At 39.6% G+C, this 16,486-nt stretch overlaps 3 protein-coding genes across 5 annotated transcripts in view; 1 reads left to right on the top strand and 2 right to left on the bottom strand.

Moving 5' to 3' along the window:
- LRP2BP (LRP2 binding protein) overlaps nucleotides 1-5,891 on the bottom strand; it is a 36,478-nt gene extending 30,587 nt beyond the window's left edge. Inside the window, exon 1 of the mRNA XM_055080801.1 lies at nucleotides 5,568-5,891. The gene's annotated coding sequence lies outside the window, so the exon portion shown is untranslated. The remainder of the gene's footprint in view (nucleotides 1-5,567) is intronic.
- A 1,584-nt stretch (nucleotides 5,892-7,475) lies between these two features.
- On the top strand, nucleotides 7,476-10,283 carry ANKRD37 (ankyrin repeat domain 37). 3 transcript variants are annotated; one of them, XM_007116117.2, is made up of 5 exons: nucleotides 7,476-7,694; nucleotides 7,900-8,052; nucleotides 8,944-9,035; nucleotides 9,593-9,796; nucleotides 10,048-10,283. In XM_007116117.2, coding segments are annotated over exons 1-5 (477 nt in total). In that variant the 5' UTR covers nucleotides 7,476-7,667; the 3' UTR covers nucleotides 10,049-10,283. The 3 variants fall into 3 exon arrangements, with proteins under 3 accessions (XP_007116179.1, XP_054937167.1, XP_007116178.1); XM_055081192.1 differs by having other exon boundaries at nucleotides 8,866-9,035; XM_007116116.2 differs by lacking the exon at nucleotides 10,048-10,283 and having other exon boundaries at nucleotides 9,593-9,800.
- A 69-nt stretch (nucleotides 10,284-10,352) lies between these two features.
- UFSP2 (UFM1 specific peptidase 2) overlaps nucleotides 10,353-16,486 on the bottom strand; it is a 32,537-nt gene continuing 26,403 nt past the window's right edge. The window contains exons 10-12 of the mRNA XM_007116115.3: nucleotides 15,490-15,566; nucleotides 14,462-14,586; nucleotides 10,353-10,519 (exon numbers count right to left, since the gene is read on the bottom strand). Of these exons, the coding sequence (XP_007116177.2) occupies nucleotides 10,433-10,519; nucleotides 14,462-14,586; nucleotides 15,490-15,566 (289 nt within the window). The 3' untranslated portion in view covers nucleotides 10,353-10,432. The remainder of the gene's footprint in view (nucleotides 10,520-14,461; nucleotides 14,587-15,489; nucleotides 15,567-16,486) is intronic.

The following is a 16,486-nucleotide window of genomic DNA, read 5'->3' as shown; positions in this document are numbered from 1 at the left end:
TGTACTTCATCATTATTCCATACTGTTCTCCAAAAAGCAGAGCTAACATGTTTGTTTAAAATGGCAGGACTCCCATAAGAGGGTAAGCTAAAATTCAGTACTTTTTAATTTCAGAAAATGAGAACTAAGAGAAGATTTTAAACAGCAAAAGTATATGGTTATTTCTGCCAAATCTTGGGATAAGATATAAAATTATAATTTGAAACTTGACAAGTGTTTGCATAGCATGCAGTGAATTTAGAAAATGCTATAATAGAAATTACAGACCTTAATCAATGATGTAAAATCTGAAAGAAATATATGATTTTAAAAGGAAGGGCAGGTGTAGTAGACACTGACGGTGACCTTCCCAGACCCTCTTTACTAGTTAGTGCCCTATCTCCAGTGCTGTGAATGTTAATTGCTTAAGGTTGTGCAACCACCACCAATATTTAATTCTGGAACATTTTCATCACTCCAAAAGAAACCCTGTAGAAATTTGCAGTCACTCCCCAATCTTTTCCTCCTTTCAGCCCCTAGCAATCACTAATCTACCTTCTGTCTCTACAGATTTGTCTATTCTGCATATTCCATATAAATGGAATCATACAGTATGTGGTCTTTTGTGTCTGGCTTCTTTTACATAATGTTTACAAGGTTCGTGCATGTTGTAGCATGTATCAGCACTTCGTTCCTATTTTTGGCTGAATAATATTTCATTATACAGATATAACACATTTAAAAAAATATGTTCATCATCTGATGAACATTTGGAGTTGTTTCTAGCTTTTGGCTATCCTGAATAATGCTGGTAGTTTTCACGTACTTGTTTTTGTGTAGACATAGGTTTTCAATTCTTTTGGGCATAAACCTAGGAGGGGGATTGCTAGGTCACATGGTAATTCTATGTTTAAGATTTTGAGAAATTGCCAAACTGTTCCAAAGTGGCTTTTTGCTTTTCCACCAGCAATGTGTGAGGGTTCCACATCCTCACCGACACTGGTTATTGTTCATCTTTCTGATAATAGCCATCCTAGTGGATGTGAAGTGTTATCTTGTGGTTCTGATTTGCATTTCCATAATGAAAAATGATGTTGAGACTCTTTTCATGTGCTTATTGGCCACCTGTTTATCTTCTTTGGAGCGATGTTAATCCTTTGCCAGTTTTGTAGTTGGGTTGTCCTTTTATTGCTGAGTTATAAACATTCTTTATATATTCTAGATACTAGACTCCTTATCCGGTATAAAATTTGCAAATATTTTCTCCCATTCTATGGGGTTTTTTCACTTTCTTGTTTCTTTTGATCCCTCGATTTTTTTTAATTTGATCAAGTCCATTTAAAAAAATATTCCCAAATCTTTTCTTTTAATTTTTTTCTCTTTTAAAAATCACTTTGCGGTGTGACTGACATACAAAAAGCTGTATATATTTAATGTATACAACTTGATAGGGTTGGACGTAAACATATACCCATGAAACCATCACCACAATCAATGCTAAGTATATTCATCATCTCCAAAAGTTTCTTCCCACCTAATTTATTTGAACACTAAGCATAAGATCTACCCTCTTAGCAAAACTTTCAGTATACCACACAGTACTGCTAACTGTAGGCACCGGGCTGCACAGTAGATCTCTAGGACTTGCAGAGCTGAAACTTTATATCCTCTGCCTGCCACCTCCTCATTCCGCCCCCCCAAACCCCTAGTAACCACCATTCTACTCTCTGCTTCTATGAGTCTATTTTAGATCCCTCGTATAAGTAGGATCATGTTATATTTGTTCTTCTGTGTCTGGCTTATTTCAGTTTGCATAATGTCCCCCAGGTTCTAAGGCTGAATAATATTCCATTTACGTAGCTACCACATTATCTTCTCATTCAGTGACAGGCATTTAGGTTGCTTCCATGTCTTGGCTATTGTGAATAATGCCACAGTGAATGTGGAGGGAAAAATCTCTCTTTGAGATTCTAATTTCAAATCCTTTGGCTATATGCCCAGAAGTGGGACTGCTGAATCATATGGTAGTTCTATTTTGAATACTTTGAGGAAGAGCGATAGATACTGCTTTCCATAGTGGATGCACCAATTTACAGACCTAATTCTCAAAGTATTTTGGTTACTTAGTTCTTAAAAAACATTAAGCATGTAAGAAATTTATCAATGGCACCTGCATAAAATAATTGGATAATAAAAATGATTTATTAGATAATTTGGGAAAATGTGTCAAAAGTTTGAAACTCAGTTGTTTTACTTAAAAATTACACATTATTTAAAGTAGCTGGAAAATGTAGAATATTAGATATATGCTTTGAGTAGAACTTATCTTGACATTGTATATTACTGTTATTTAGTTGTTTCAATTATTACTTGATTAGTAAATCCAACATTTTATCTATATATTTTCTTCTCTTAGGGACAAAGATTAATTTGAGTAGGATGTTAACAAATTTTGACAAATCTGAGTTACTGTAAGAAAATGAGTTTCAACTTTCTACACTAGATAAATTATATATCAAATATATCAATTAGCTATGGCCTACACAAAAAATATAATGCATGCTTTTTCTGAAGGTATTCTATATATTCAGCTACTCTCTGTTTCCTAAATGAAAGAAATAGGTTGCACAATCAATGCAGTAAGAGCCCTCTTATCTGGTATTATTGGGACTTGTAGTTTATCAATTAAACAAGAATCAAGGTGGAAATTAATGTGAGTATACAAACATATGATATACATTTTAACATAAAATATGTAAATATATAGTTATTTTCCCACCTTTTCACTTAGGGTCAGAAGCTATTTCTTTAAATAGAAGATGAATGTGAGAGTTCAGAACTGTCTTTCTTGCATAAACCATATGCATACAAATTCCAGATTATGTTTCTTTAAAATGGAATATGAATTGAAAAATGCCTGTGGAACAATTTGAGGGTAGAACTATTTCTCCCCATCCTTTACAGTTGATTTATCCTCACCTGCTTTGAAAGCATTTTTCTTAGCTACTTGAGGAATCTGAAAGCATTCAATTTAGTCTTCTTAAAAATTATAGCTCTCACTTCTTACCCATATCTCACCAGTTATATAATATTTAATTATATTACATATTATAATCCTCATAGTGTGGAAAAAAATTCAAACTGATGTGATCCCAAGTAACTGAGTATTCTACAGAACAGCCTGATAAGATTTCCCGGTGATCAATGCAACCGGCAGTGTGTTTTACAGAGGAACTAAAGTGTATTGGTTAATCAGAATAAAAAATTAAATAGTGATCAGAATAAAAAGTAATAAAGTTGTGAGATTTTTCGTTCCTTGTTTTATTAAAACTAGTTTCATACTGGTTTAGGTATCTTCTGTCATTACTAAATCTAGAAAATTAACTAAGTGTAACTTTTGCAGTTTGAGGTGCGACAGCAAAACTAGCATAAATTTCTTTTTCCTTCTTCACAATTTCACAAATAGAAGATTTGTTCTTACTGTAGATCTCAACAACCTCAGTGTTTGATTTCTTATCTTTCCTTATTACATCAAGAATTTTCACCTTTTTACTTAAAGTAAGGACTTTATAACTTCTTTGGCATATCTGAATTGCCAGCATCACTACTTTTGCGCTTTGGGGCCATTATTAAGTAAATAAGGGTTACTTGAACACAGTAACCCAGTAAATCTGATAACCCAGATGGCTACTAGGTGACCTGGACAAAGGGATGTTTCCCCTCCCAGGAGAGATGGAGTGAGATTTTATCATGCTGCTCAGGGTGGCATGCAATTTAAAATTTATGAATTGTTTATTTCTATAATTTTCCATTTAATATTTTCAGACCATGGTTGGTCTGAAACCACAGAAATTGAAAATGCAGATAATGGGGGACTACTGTAATTTTCTCTTTCTGTTCCAGGCTCCCATCCAGGTTATCACACTACATTTAGTCATCATGTCTCCTTAGCCTCCTCTAGTCCATGACAGATTCTCAAGGTTTTTCTTGTTTTTTTATAACTTTGACAGTTTTGTACTGGCCAGATATCCTGTAGAATGTCTCCCAATCTGGGTTTACCTGATATTTTACTCATGGTTAGACTTGGGTTATGGACTTTTGGGAAGATGCAGAGATGAAGTATCCTTCTCAACACATCATATCAGAGGTGCATGCTATCATCATGACTTATCACTGATAATATTAACAAATACCTGGCCAGGGTAGTGTTTCACAGGTTTCTCCACTGTAAAGTTACCTTCCCCCCTTCCTATACTCTTACTCTTCAGCAGCAAGGCATTATGCGTAGCCCACACTCAAGAGGACAGTGTGGGGAGAGGATTAATCTCTATTTCCTGGAGTGGGGAGTATCTACATGAAGTATTTGGAATTCTTTTGTAAAGAAGAGTTGCCTTTTCACTCCTTCTCTCCTTCCTTCCCTTCCCTCCTTCCCTCCCTCCCTCCCTTCCATCTATCTATCTGTCTATCTAAATATCTATCTATCTATCCTTTGTGCCACAATATCCTGGAGCAGCAGTTGTTTATAATAACTATATAATTTATCACCTTCTCCAAGAAGTTGGAGTAAGCAAGGCTGGAAGGGTTTATATAATAAGGCACAAGAAGAATTTATTTGTGGGAAATCTTTTGCTTTTACAATCATACAAGGATCATACATGGATTTCCTGACTGCGCATGCCAGTGGAGGCAGAATTACATTTGATTAGTTCAAACACATCTACCAGCAAATTAAACGTAAGTAGAATCAGCAATGCTTGGAAGAGTGACTGTTGAATATGCATCTTAGACCATCTTCCACTTTAGAAAATTGATCCCACTTGCTACATGTTCAGTAAAATCTCCAGTTACTTGCCAGTAAGATACTGTCGCCCAAATGTATTTATTCTGTATATTTTTGTACTCTACCAGCTTTGTTCAGTTTTTAGACGGCTTTTAGGCCCATTTTTAAGACTAAACCAAATACTTACCTGAGATATAAAGAATTTTTTGGAAACATTATGAGCAATGGACAAGTATGCAGTGATTAAAGGGACAAAAGCTTTAACAACTACTCACAACATTCCCTTTCCTTGTGAAATTTAAATATGTCACAGGAAGTTAACAATAATTACCAGATTTAATGCATGCTGAACAGAATCTTGTTTTCAAGAGAAAGGATGTAATGTGGAAGCGCATGCATCACACAAATATCCCACTGCATAATATGTTAACTGCAAAACATATGTTTAGAACTCTAGGAACTTCTTTGATAATACCTTGTATTAGTTAGGAAATCCTGAAAATGAACATCTGTGCAAATTTGAAGCTTTATTATATGCTTTGAAAAACAGTACTTACCTAACTGAAAAACACGAGAAAAGGAAAATTGGCAATATGGACATGTGTTCTCATGTATCTCTGACATTCTTTAAATAGCATAAAAAGGTACTGTGAATAGTTTAAATATTAAAAAAAAAGAACACAAGTACGATTCTATATATGTGTTTGAACATAAATACATATACACGTTTATGTTCGAGTATGCATATAAACAAAGACGTTTAAAACTACCCCTTTGCAAATAAAAGAGCAAAGAGCATTTTGCTCACCATCCAAGTCTTCAAAGATTAACCCGCTGCAGCCGCTGAATAGGGCACTGGATGCTTCAGATGAAGAGATTAAGGTGATAACAGGATGGGCACTCTGTGCTTCAGACAGAGGAAATTTAAAGATGAAAACGGGAGCCTCTGTGCTTTGGACAAACAAGCCCTTAGACAGATGCATTTCACGAAGAGTTTTAATGAACCCTGCTTCCCAAACATAGAAAAGCCCTATAATCATTAACTTGGGATATCTGTTCTTTGTGAGGAGCAGTGATCTTTTACCAAGATACATTTGACTGCACGTATTCCCTAACAACAACAACAAAATCACACATAAACTAGCCTCCCCCCACCTCTCTGGAGCAGTTCCTCAGAGCTATCCGAAGGCTGTCTCTGGGGCTACAGTCCTCAGTAAGACCCTGAATAAACCTTAACTCACACCTCTCAGGTTGTGCATTTTTCTCTCAGTCGACACCTTGGATCACTGCATAAGTCTAGTAATATGAATTACTGCAAAATTATTTTATGGCTCTTATTACAAAATAAACAATAAACCGTAACCAAAATTAGAACTAAAAGGCCACCTATCTTCACAGGACAATAAGCTTGTCCTCTACAAGCATAATAACAAACTATCTTTCAGTCCTGCTCTCAAAGGTATCAGCAGATAGAAGGGAATCGCTGAAGATGTTAGGGAAAATAAATATATGGCTGGAGCTTTAGCTTTTAGCTAGATTAACCCGAAAAAAAAAGTGCTTAGGAAAAGAGTCCAGAGATTATCTGATAGGCGGTCAATGGCTACGGTTTGAAGTCAGGATGTCTTGTCTGTTCCTAAAGCTTTACAAAAACGAATGACTCAAGCTAAAGGAATGGCTCAGCATAAGAGCTCCGGAGAGGCTTCCTCCCGCCACGCCCCAGCGGTTCAGAGCTAGTCAGCCCTGCCCACGGGGAAGAGCGCCACGGGTCCTCAGCGTCCACGGCCCAGGCCCTTCGTTTATCCCCTAACTCTCCCCATGATGAGTGGGGGGCTCCCGCCTCGGGAAGCTCAGGGCTAAAAGCTGGGGACCCTCAACACTTCCCTAGGCGTCAAGGCCAGCACTGCGCCTAACCCACCTCCAAGAGGGGACACGTTACAGTGGTTGGCTCGTTTTACATCATTCCCAGAACGGACGTCGTATCATGTTAAACCCGAAAGGGTGGGGTTTGATAAACCATTTAAACCAGATGTTCAGTCCCGGGAGGGCGTGAACCTTGACAAAGGCGAGAGGGGTGCTGGAGGTTGGGGTGGGGGGAGCAGTCCCTGCGGGAAAGCCCATCCCCTTAGCTCACCTTAGCCGCCCCTCCACCTGCCCTCCCCATCGCCCCCCCAGCTTCCGCTTTCCTCCCTAAACTTCCAGGGCCTTGAGGGACAGAGCCAAGCCTGCGGCGACTTTGAACGTGAGACAAGAAGGAATTTTCATTCCTCAGGAGCCGGAGGCTGGGACCCCGGCGCCAACATCAAGCGTAGCAGCTTCCAAAGGTCGTGTTGCAGCCGAGCTCCTTGTAGCTCCCTGGCTTCCTAGTTACGTGCGTGCTAGCAAAAACCAAAACCTCCGCCCGCGACTTCCGCTTCCCCAAAGGGCCTAAAGTGGTGAGCACGACAGCATGAGACGTGCCGAACTCAGCGCGCCTCATGGCGGCCGCTGAAGCCCAGCCGCCCGGAATCCCGCCCCTCACGACGCACGCGCACAGGGGCTCTGGTGAGCGGCCCGGGGCCCCGCCCCAAGGTGGGCGGGCCTTACCCCTTACACTGGGCCAATCAGCTGGCAGACCCGCGCTGCCTCCTCCTCCTTTCTCCCCGCCAGCCTTTCTGGGTTCCCGGTTGCACGTGTCAGTGTTTGTGTACGTGCGGCTGCAGCGGGGCGGAGAAACGCCGGCAGCCCAGGGTTGGGCTGCTGGGGCGCAGCCAGAGCTGTGGCGAGGCGGGGAGGGGCCGGCCCGCTGGCCTTGGGGATCTTTAAATTCTCCTGCTCTTGGGCGGCCTGTGCTCTCTTACCTATTTGTCTGCAGCGAGCGCCTCACTGGTCTGCTCTCCCAAGCACTCCAGTCCTCTACTTTAGGTGGGAGATGCTGTTGCTCGATTGCAACCCCGAGGTGAGACTCAGGCTGCTTTTGCCCTGCAGGCTTAAGTCTTCTAGGGAGGGCTAGCTAGGGTGATGGCTTACTGACCACTTGGCGTTTCCAAGTCAAGCCTCTTCAGAGTTGGAAGGTTTTTGGAGTGGAGGAAGATGTTCAATCCCGGGAGGGCGTGAGCCTTGATAAAGGCGAGGGCGGTGCTGGAGCTGTTCTTTTCTCGCAGGTGGATAGTCTGAGGCATCTGCTGGAGACCGGGGCCTCCGTCAACGCACCCCCAGATCCCTGCGAGCAGTCGCCTGTCCACTTGGCCGCAGGTGGCGGCCTTGCTTGCTTTCTTCTCTGGCAGCTGCAGGCCGGCGCTGACCTCAACCAACAGGTAACTAGGTAACTGATTGTTGCAGTGTGCAACCCTCCCCCTCCACCCCAAATCCACACAAACACTTCTTAGACGCCGAGATATTTAGTCGTTTCAGTTATTAGAAACATGACTGTCGCAGCGATGTCTAATAGAAATATATAATATAAATGTATTTCTAATAGAAATATAATAGAAATATAATGTGAGACACGTATAAGATTTTCTAGTAGCCACATTAATGAAGTAAAACGAAACATGAAAATTTTAGTAACCTAACCCAATTAATCCAAAATATCATTTCATATGTAATCAATATAAAACATTACTGATATTTTCTTTTCATGTGTCTTCTCCATCTGCTGTGTATTTTACATTTACAGCACATTTCAATTCAGACTAGCCACATTTCAGGTGCTCATTAGCTGGCTATATGGTTGCTGGCTACTACACGGGACAGCATTTCCAAGGTCTACAGTTCATTTCCAAAGGAACAATTGCTCCATTACCAAATTAAAAGTCTCAGGATAGCAATACTTGTGAGGCATGCTCACAATCAATACAATTACTTACAGAACTTTCTTAGGGTAGTTTGCATCGTCATTGAATATTAAAGTATGGTGAATTTTAAATTGTAATTTTTTTACTTCTGTAGGATTCTATTTTGCTTTTATTCACTTAAAATTTAAAGTATGTTTGTAGCTGTGGCCGCACATATTTTTATTAATGACAACTTTGTATTTAATAGGGCACCAAGTGAATTTTATTATTAAAAAAAAGAATTAAAAAATCTGGTCCAGTACAATGCATTTCTAATCCCGCTTCCTCAAATAGTTTCCTCAAACAATAGACTTCACCCACCAACTTCCACTAGTGTTTCGGGGAGAGACTAAAATGTGTTTTGTCTGTAAGGATGTTTTTGGAGAAGCTCCACTACACAAGGCAGCAAAAGTTGGAAGCATGGAATGCCTCAGCCTGCTTGTAGCCAGTGACGCCCAAATTGAGTAAGTATGAAATCAGTGGCTTCAAATTTTATATTTTCTTGGATTAATTAATTAATCAGACTCCTACAGCTTAATTACATGATGCTTGCCATTGATAATTTAATGTTATCGTTTAAATGTTAACTTAAGCTGTTAATGACATCTAATACTATGTATTCAATTTGAATAAATAAAAAATGGATCCTAAGCAATCAGAGATACAGTTCTATTCATCTGTCATGGCAGTGTTACATGTCATGGCAGTGTTACATCTTAGTTTTGGTATAGAAAAGCCATTCTATAGAAGTTCTCACTGACTTCCTTTGCGTACTTAATTCATTGTAGTGAACAAAGAATACCCTTTCATTCGTGCAAAAACAAAATGCCCACTCTGTGCTGTACTCTGTGCTAGCCATTGAGGATAGTGAGCAGAAATGGAATTCCTCTATACTTCCTTTACCTCTTCTATTCTGCAACCAACATTTGTATGAGCCCAAAGCGCCTTTGTTAGGAAGATATAAAAAAAAGGCTAAACAATTGTCAACTTTTACTTAACTAATTTTTTGTCTCAAATTCAGTTTATGTAATAAGAATGGGCAAACAGCTGAAGATCTTGCTTGGTCATGTGGATTTCCAGAATGCGGCAAGTTTCTTACAACAATTAAATGTATGCAGACAATAAAACCAAGTGAACAATCCAATAAAGATCATTGTGTTCCAGTGCTCAGACAGAAACGAAGTTTTGGAAGTGAAGAAGATACAAATGGGAAAAGGAAGTGTTGGTAAGGAATTCATAGTTTCTTCTTTCTTCCTCCCTCAAGGATCTCTTATTTAGCACAGAATTTATTGTTTTGTTTAAATATCAGCAGTCTTATTTCTAGTATAACTTTTCATTCTCATTAACACATTTTAATACTGGTTGTAGTGACTACTACTAGATTCTAGAGACCAAAAATTGTCCTGCATGGTGGAAGATTGAGAAGGAAACCTTTTTAAAAAAAGTTTTTAATGTTAATATGTTTTTTAACAACAGATGTCGTATTGGTTATGAAGAGGTGTGGAGAAGGTCTTCACCTCATGCAGATCTACTGCTCAGCTACAAGCTATGGCTTTTGGCTCATCAAGTGTGTCTAAACACCTTCTAAGAAGGAGGAAAACTTTCTTCTAAGTGAAGATAACATTCAAGAATACATGTATTTACATGCCTGTAACGTTCTGGTTGTGCATGCTTTGTCTTTTAATTTATTAAAGGAATGTCTAAAGAATAAATTCTTTTCTTTGTGTAATATTTACAACCTTTACCAAAAAATCATAGAAACCATCAAACTACACCCAGGCTTTAATTTGAAATTAAACTTATTCTTTATCAACAAATTTATAAAGTACAACTTTACTACAGTCTTTGAGTCCAAGATATTTTAAATAGTATTTGGTCGCTGAGGAAGACATAAGTTATAGTAAGCATCGTTGTTCCAAAAGTCTGGACCCTTCCATCCACACCAGCCCTAGATTTGGGAGAAGAGAAAGGAAAACCTTTTACAAAGTTATAGGACTACATGATTGAAACTGTAACATTTTACAATCCTGCTCTGTCAGCAGGGTCTTGGAATAAGGCTCTAAATACCTATATAATTCAAATATTTGAGTTCCTGTAAAGCATAGAAAAGTAGCTTATTTGGTTCCATTTCAGACAGAATTTTAAAAATTTTAATTCTATGATATTTAACCATAGGAATCATTAAAAATGAAAAGCTTCATTATGGTACTGTTACTCAATACCACATTTTATTGATTTTAAGATGCATAGTTTTATAATTCTGGCAGTCGATGGCATGTGATAGTTTAACTGGCATCTGTCCATAACAAGACTGTATAGACAGTGAAAAAGACTGAACTAGAACGTGGGCCCCCCCAGCCACCAAACTGGCCACTGCCTTGATCCCGATTTCCCAGCAGTGGCATCTCAGCAGTGATACATGGCAGTGAGAAATCTGAGATTGCCCTTGGAGTTGCATTCTATGCCCTTCGTTTTCCTCAGGCTGTAATCATGCCACTTTCCAATTTTATGTCAGTATTAATCCTTTTCCCCAGCAGAGAAAATTGCTTTCAAACAAAATCTCATTGTGAATATAGAAGTTTATCAAATTTCTTCTAAGGCCATTGATTTATCAATATTTTCTTGAAGACCCAGCTCACAACTTGTGTGTGTTACATCATTCTGAAATGAAATGCTTTGTTTGCAAATACCTGTGAGGAGACTAGTGAGGATTCAAAATGCCACCGTGTGAGTGACAGGTAGTAGTTGTACCCCTTACCCTACCTAACTGGGAAGCTGCTGGGCATTCTGGCAGCGACCTGAAGTCAAAGATCATAGTTCCTACAGGAGAAGATGGTGTGTTAGTCTGTTTTTCAGTGTGGAGGTGGGAGGGTTGAGTAGAGATGCTCTTTAGGTTTCTCTTTTTTTTTCTCTTTTTTATAAATTTATTTTATTTTTGGCTGCATTGGGTCTTCGTTGCTACACGTGGGCTTTCTCTAGTTGCGGCAAGCAGGGGCTACTCTTCGTTGCGGTGCACGGGCTTCTCGTTGCGGTGGCTTTTCTTGTTGTGGAGCACGGGCTCTAGGCGCGCGGGCTTCAGTAGTTGTGGCACGCGGGCTCAGTAATTGTGGCTCGGGGGCTCTAGAGCATGGGCTCAGTAGTTGTGGCACACGGGCTTAGTTGCTCCACGGCATGTGGGATCGTCCCGGACCAGGGCTCGAACCCCTGTCCCCTGCATTGGCAGGCAGATTCTTAACCACTGTGCCACCAGGGAAGCCCTAGGTTTTTCATTTTTATTTTTCTGATTGCAGAAATAAAGATGCATATAAAGTTCAAATGAGGTGAAAAGTAAAAATTTTAAAAAATCCTCCACCAGTCCTGCACCCCCCACAGGTAACCACCATTAAGTTTGGTTTATTATCGTTGAGAACTGTTTCTTTACATAAACAAACTTTTTTTTATCATCTCATTTTTTTCAGCAAAACTTTCTCTAACGAATTTAATGTCCTAAAATCTGTTTTCTTAATAATAAATAGAAATAAGGCTTATACTTTCTCTGTTTTAACCTTTCTGTGGTCTTTTCACACATGTGGGCCATCTCCAGGTAACCAGACTCAAATTTTTTTACAGAGAAGTGGGTAGAGAGGGTACCCAAACCAGAAACTGGGGGAGTAAGTAGGGGAGCCAGACTTCTTTCCTTTGAGGTGACTGGCTTGGGAACTTCAAACAGGAAAGCTCCCCAGGTGGGTAAAGAGAGGTCAGGCAGAGGTGCAGATGGCCCTCTGGCCCCTGCCATAGACTGAATGTGTCCAAGATTCATATGTTGAACCCTAATCCCCAGTGTGATGGTATTTGGAGGTGACTGGGTTATGAGGGTAGAGCCCTCATGAATGGGATTAGTGCCCTCATTAAAAGAGGGCTCAGAGAGCTCCCTCATCCCTTCCACCATGTGAGGACAGTGAAAAAGACTACCATCTTTGAACTAGAAAGTGGGCCTCACCACCCACCAAATTGGCCAGCACTTTGATCCTGGGTTTCCCAGCCTCCGGAACTGTGAGAAATAAATTTGTTGTTATAAGCCACCCAGTCTATGGTATTCTGTTACAGTAGCCGGGATGGACTAATAAGACCGTGCCTTAGATTCTTGAGTCACGTGAGAGTCAACAGCACTTCTACTGATGGCCTGGCCTTGGCCTCAAGGTTTCTTGCATGTGCGAAGAGAGCAAAGGGTTTTTGCTGTTACAAAGTTCTACAGAAATATAACTAGCAAAGGAGGGCTTCCCTGGTGGTGCAGTGATTAAGAATCCGCCTGCCAAGGCAGGGGACACAGGTTCGAGCCCTGGTCCGGGAAGATCCCACATGCCGTGGAGCAACTAAGCCCGTGCGCCACGACTACTGAGCCTGCGCTCTAGAGCCCACGAGCTACAACTACTGAAGCCCGCGTGCCTAGAGCCCGTGCTCCTCGACAAGAGAAGCCACCGCAATGAGAAGCCCGCCCACCGCAATGAAGAGTAGCCCCCGCTCGCCGCAACTACAGAAAGCCTGCGTGCAACAACGAAGACCCAACGCAGCCAGAAATAAAACAATTTAAAAGATTATTGCTAATCACAAAAAACAGACATCTCAAGTTAATGCTTAAAAAAAAAAAACTAGCAAAGGAGAGTGCAGTTCTCAGAGAAAGTAAGCAGGGACAATGCCTTATTCTATCTAATCGCATCAGAAAACCCTACCTAGATAATTCCATTTAGTCCAAAGTCCGTCAAGCCAGCCAAAAAGAAGTAATTTTATTACCTGTATTATGCCTCTAATTAAAATCATAAGGCGTCTCGCTGCCTTTAAGCTAAAATCTGGATGCCGTGCTCCTCTGCCTGGCTCACAGTGACCGTCCCCGATTTAGCTCCTGCCTGTCCCTCAGCTGTCAGCCACACCTCTTCACCAGCTCTAATCATGTTAAAACTGCCACAGCTCCTGGAACATGCCCTGCTTTCCTTTCACTGTCTCTAAGTGATGCCTCTGCAGGAGCAGCCTTGTGAGCTGCCAGACCCAATGCAGCCCAAAAAAAAAAAAAAAAAAAAAAAGAGCAGAGAAACCTTTTTATGGGTACTAATGATACTGACTTAAGTGACAACATGACAAAAATGAAGGGTAGTGGATAGGATAGATTCATTGGCTTATAGCTGGAAAGGCTGTATGCATTCTTTGTAATTGTAATATATTTGGCAAAGAATATAAAACTTATTTAAAACTCAGGTTAATTATGTCTTATAACACTTGCCTCCTAAAGATTTAGTACTGAGTTTCATGAAAATTTAGTACTAATTTCTCATGAAAACTCAGTACTAAATCTGAATTAGTTGCCTGTAAATTAACTTAAATTTATACCTCCTTTAGCTGGTTGTTTAAGCATCAACAAATACTCTTAAATCTGTTTCAAATATAACTCCTTCATAGAATGAGATGAAGTTATATGTAAATAAATTAAAGGCAGTCAAGCCTCCATAATGTACAGCATACTGCTTAGCTAATTTCTGGTTAATTCTAAAATTATAAAGGTTATATACTCCACTCTATTTCAAGGCATTGATATATCTCACTATATTTATATTTATGCAAAGCTGTAAGTCTCCAGAGGAATATATTTATGAGTTTTGCATTCTATTAAGTTTAATAACTGAGAAAGTCTTGATAAATCTAAGCTCAATTCTGTCTTCCACAATTTACTTTAGTTCCCCCTTGTCCTTGTCCTCTGTATCTAGAGAGACAGTTACTCATCACAGCCTTAGAATCCCTCCTTACAGTGAGGACCCCTGCCCTCAGTTCATAATCCATCTTTCTGTTAGCTGCCAGTTTTCTATCCTTTGGTGCTGGGTTCTTTGCCTTGTATCTAAATTTGTGTTAAACAAACACTTACCTTTTCTAAAATAACTTGCAGATCTTCAGCGCCTGTATAATGCGGATCTAAAATCAGAAATTTTATCTGTCCTGTAATCTCATTCCATGCAACTCCTAGTATTGTGTGGGCCAAAACTCCTCCCCCTATTGAAGAGGAAATATGAAATGAGAGGGCATATATTAATCTCAACTTCCCATTCAATTTCAATTTAAAAAGATTATTTTGCCTATCTAACAGCATTAAAATCAACTGGCGTACACTGTAAACGACACAATGTCAAATATACTCTGAAAAGATAAAATTACATCTTTAAGACAGAAAAGAAACAATCGTATCTATAATTGTATTAGGTTTATATTTCACTGCATTATCCATGGAATTACCTAGACTGGATTTAAAAAGGGCCACAGAGGGTCTAAACTCCACCCAACAGAGGAACAATCACTGCTGTTGGTACCTCTCTCAGCAGCTGGGCAATGCTGCCTCTGCTCTGAGTACCTCCAATGGTGCCGCCCATCTACTCTTTCAATACTTTCTGTATTTTGCTGAAATCTGCCTACCCGCATTTCTTACATACCAGTCTTAGCTTGCCTTCTGTCATCACAGGACAAGTCTTATTTCTCACAGAATCGTGAATCTTTAGATCAGCTAATCCAATCCCTTTATTTTACAAATAAAGCCCGAGAGGTTAAGCAATTTGCATAATATCACACAGCCAGCCAAGTTAGTGCTAGCCATGACTTACAATGCTCAGCTCAGTGACCACGGCCTCTTTTCCATTCTGCTCTCAACTCTTCAAGTATTTGAACACAGTTATCATTTCTCTTCTTAGCCTTTACTACTTCTCGTTATTATCTTTTTTGTAACTTTCCTCCTGCCTTGGAAATTTTAAAATAATATCCAGAGGACAGTATGCATGATGTAAAAGCTAATTTTAATATGTTTAAAAATGACTGATTTTATGTGCCATTACATATTTTTATTAACCATAAGTTTCACCTACTCTCCACTCTACCAAAAGAACCCAAGATATCCAAACACCTTACCAATCATTACTGGCGTTCCTTCACTCTGGAAATGATTAACCAGTTCCCGTCCCTGAGAGGCCATTTCAGAACCTTGGCTAGAAAGAAACCATTTTCTATCAGATGAACTATTTCTAAGATAGTTGGGAATGTATGAATAATGTTTTACTGTGCCAAAACTCACTTTTTAATCACCATATGTTTCACTACTTAATCTATCACTTATTTGTTAGCACTGATTTCCACAGCCAATCCAAACTGCAATTGTGATATCAGAGGTATTAAAGTACTTGGACAATAAAAATAATAACACTATAGTTAGCAAGGTTGTTGTAACAGAAAATGTATTGAAAACATAAGCTCATAAATAAGGAGTAAGCTAGTGATGGTCATAGATATCAATCTTATATTAATATTTGCTCATATGTTAATACTAGAATTGTGATTAAAATACATTGGAAAAGAAAATGAATGTATTATTTGGACACATTATTAATTTATTAAAATCTTAGGAAGAAAGAGTAGGAGATAAACAAAAAGGTCAGTCATAGATTAATATTTGATTTTTTTCTTTCAAGACATCTCTGCCTTAAGCATTAAAAAGCTAGACTTTCTGGGTACTTCCCTGGTGGTGCAGTGGTTAAGAATCCGCCTGTCAATGCACGGGACACGGGTTCGATCCCTAGTCTGGGAAGATCCCACATGCCGTGGAGCAACTAAGCCCATGCGCCACAACTGCTGAGCCTGCACTCCCTAGAGCCCACGCACCGCAACTACTGAGCCCATGTGCTGCAACTACTGAAGCCCGTGTGCCTACAGCCTGTGCTCCACAACAAGAGAAGCCACTGCAACGAGAAGCCTGCGTGCTGCAATGAAGAGTAGCCCCCGCTCACCACAACTAGAGAAAGCCCACATGTAGCAACGAAGACCCAACGCAGCCAAAAAATAAAATAAATAAAAAACTAAAGAAAAAGAAAAACAAAACAAAAAAACTAGAATTTCTGTAACTCTACTCAAA

This window comes from Physeter macrocephalus, chromosome 20 (assembly GCF_002837175.3).
Source record: "Physeter macrocephalus isolate SW-GA chromosome 20, ASM283717v5, whole genome shotgun sequence".
NCBI classification, from domain to species: Eukaryota; Metazoa; Chordata; class Mammalia; order Artiodactyla; family Physeteridae; genus Physeter; species Physeter macrocephalus.
The sequence above is the reverse complement of the archived record's forward strand: the minus strand, read 5'-3'. Positions and strand labels throughout refer to the sequence as shown.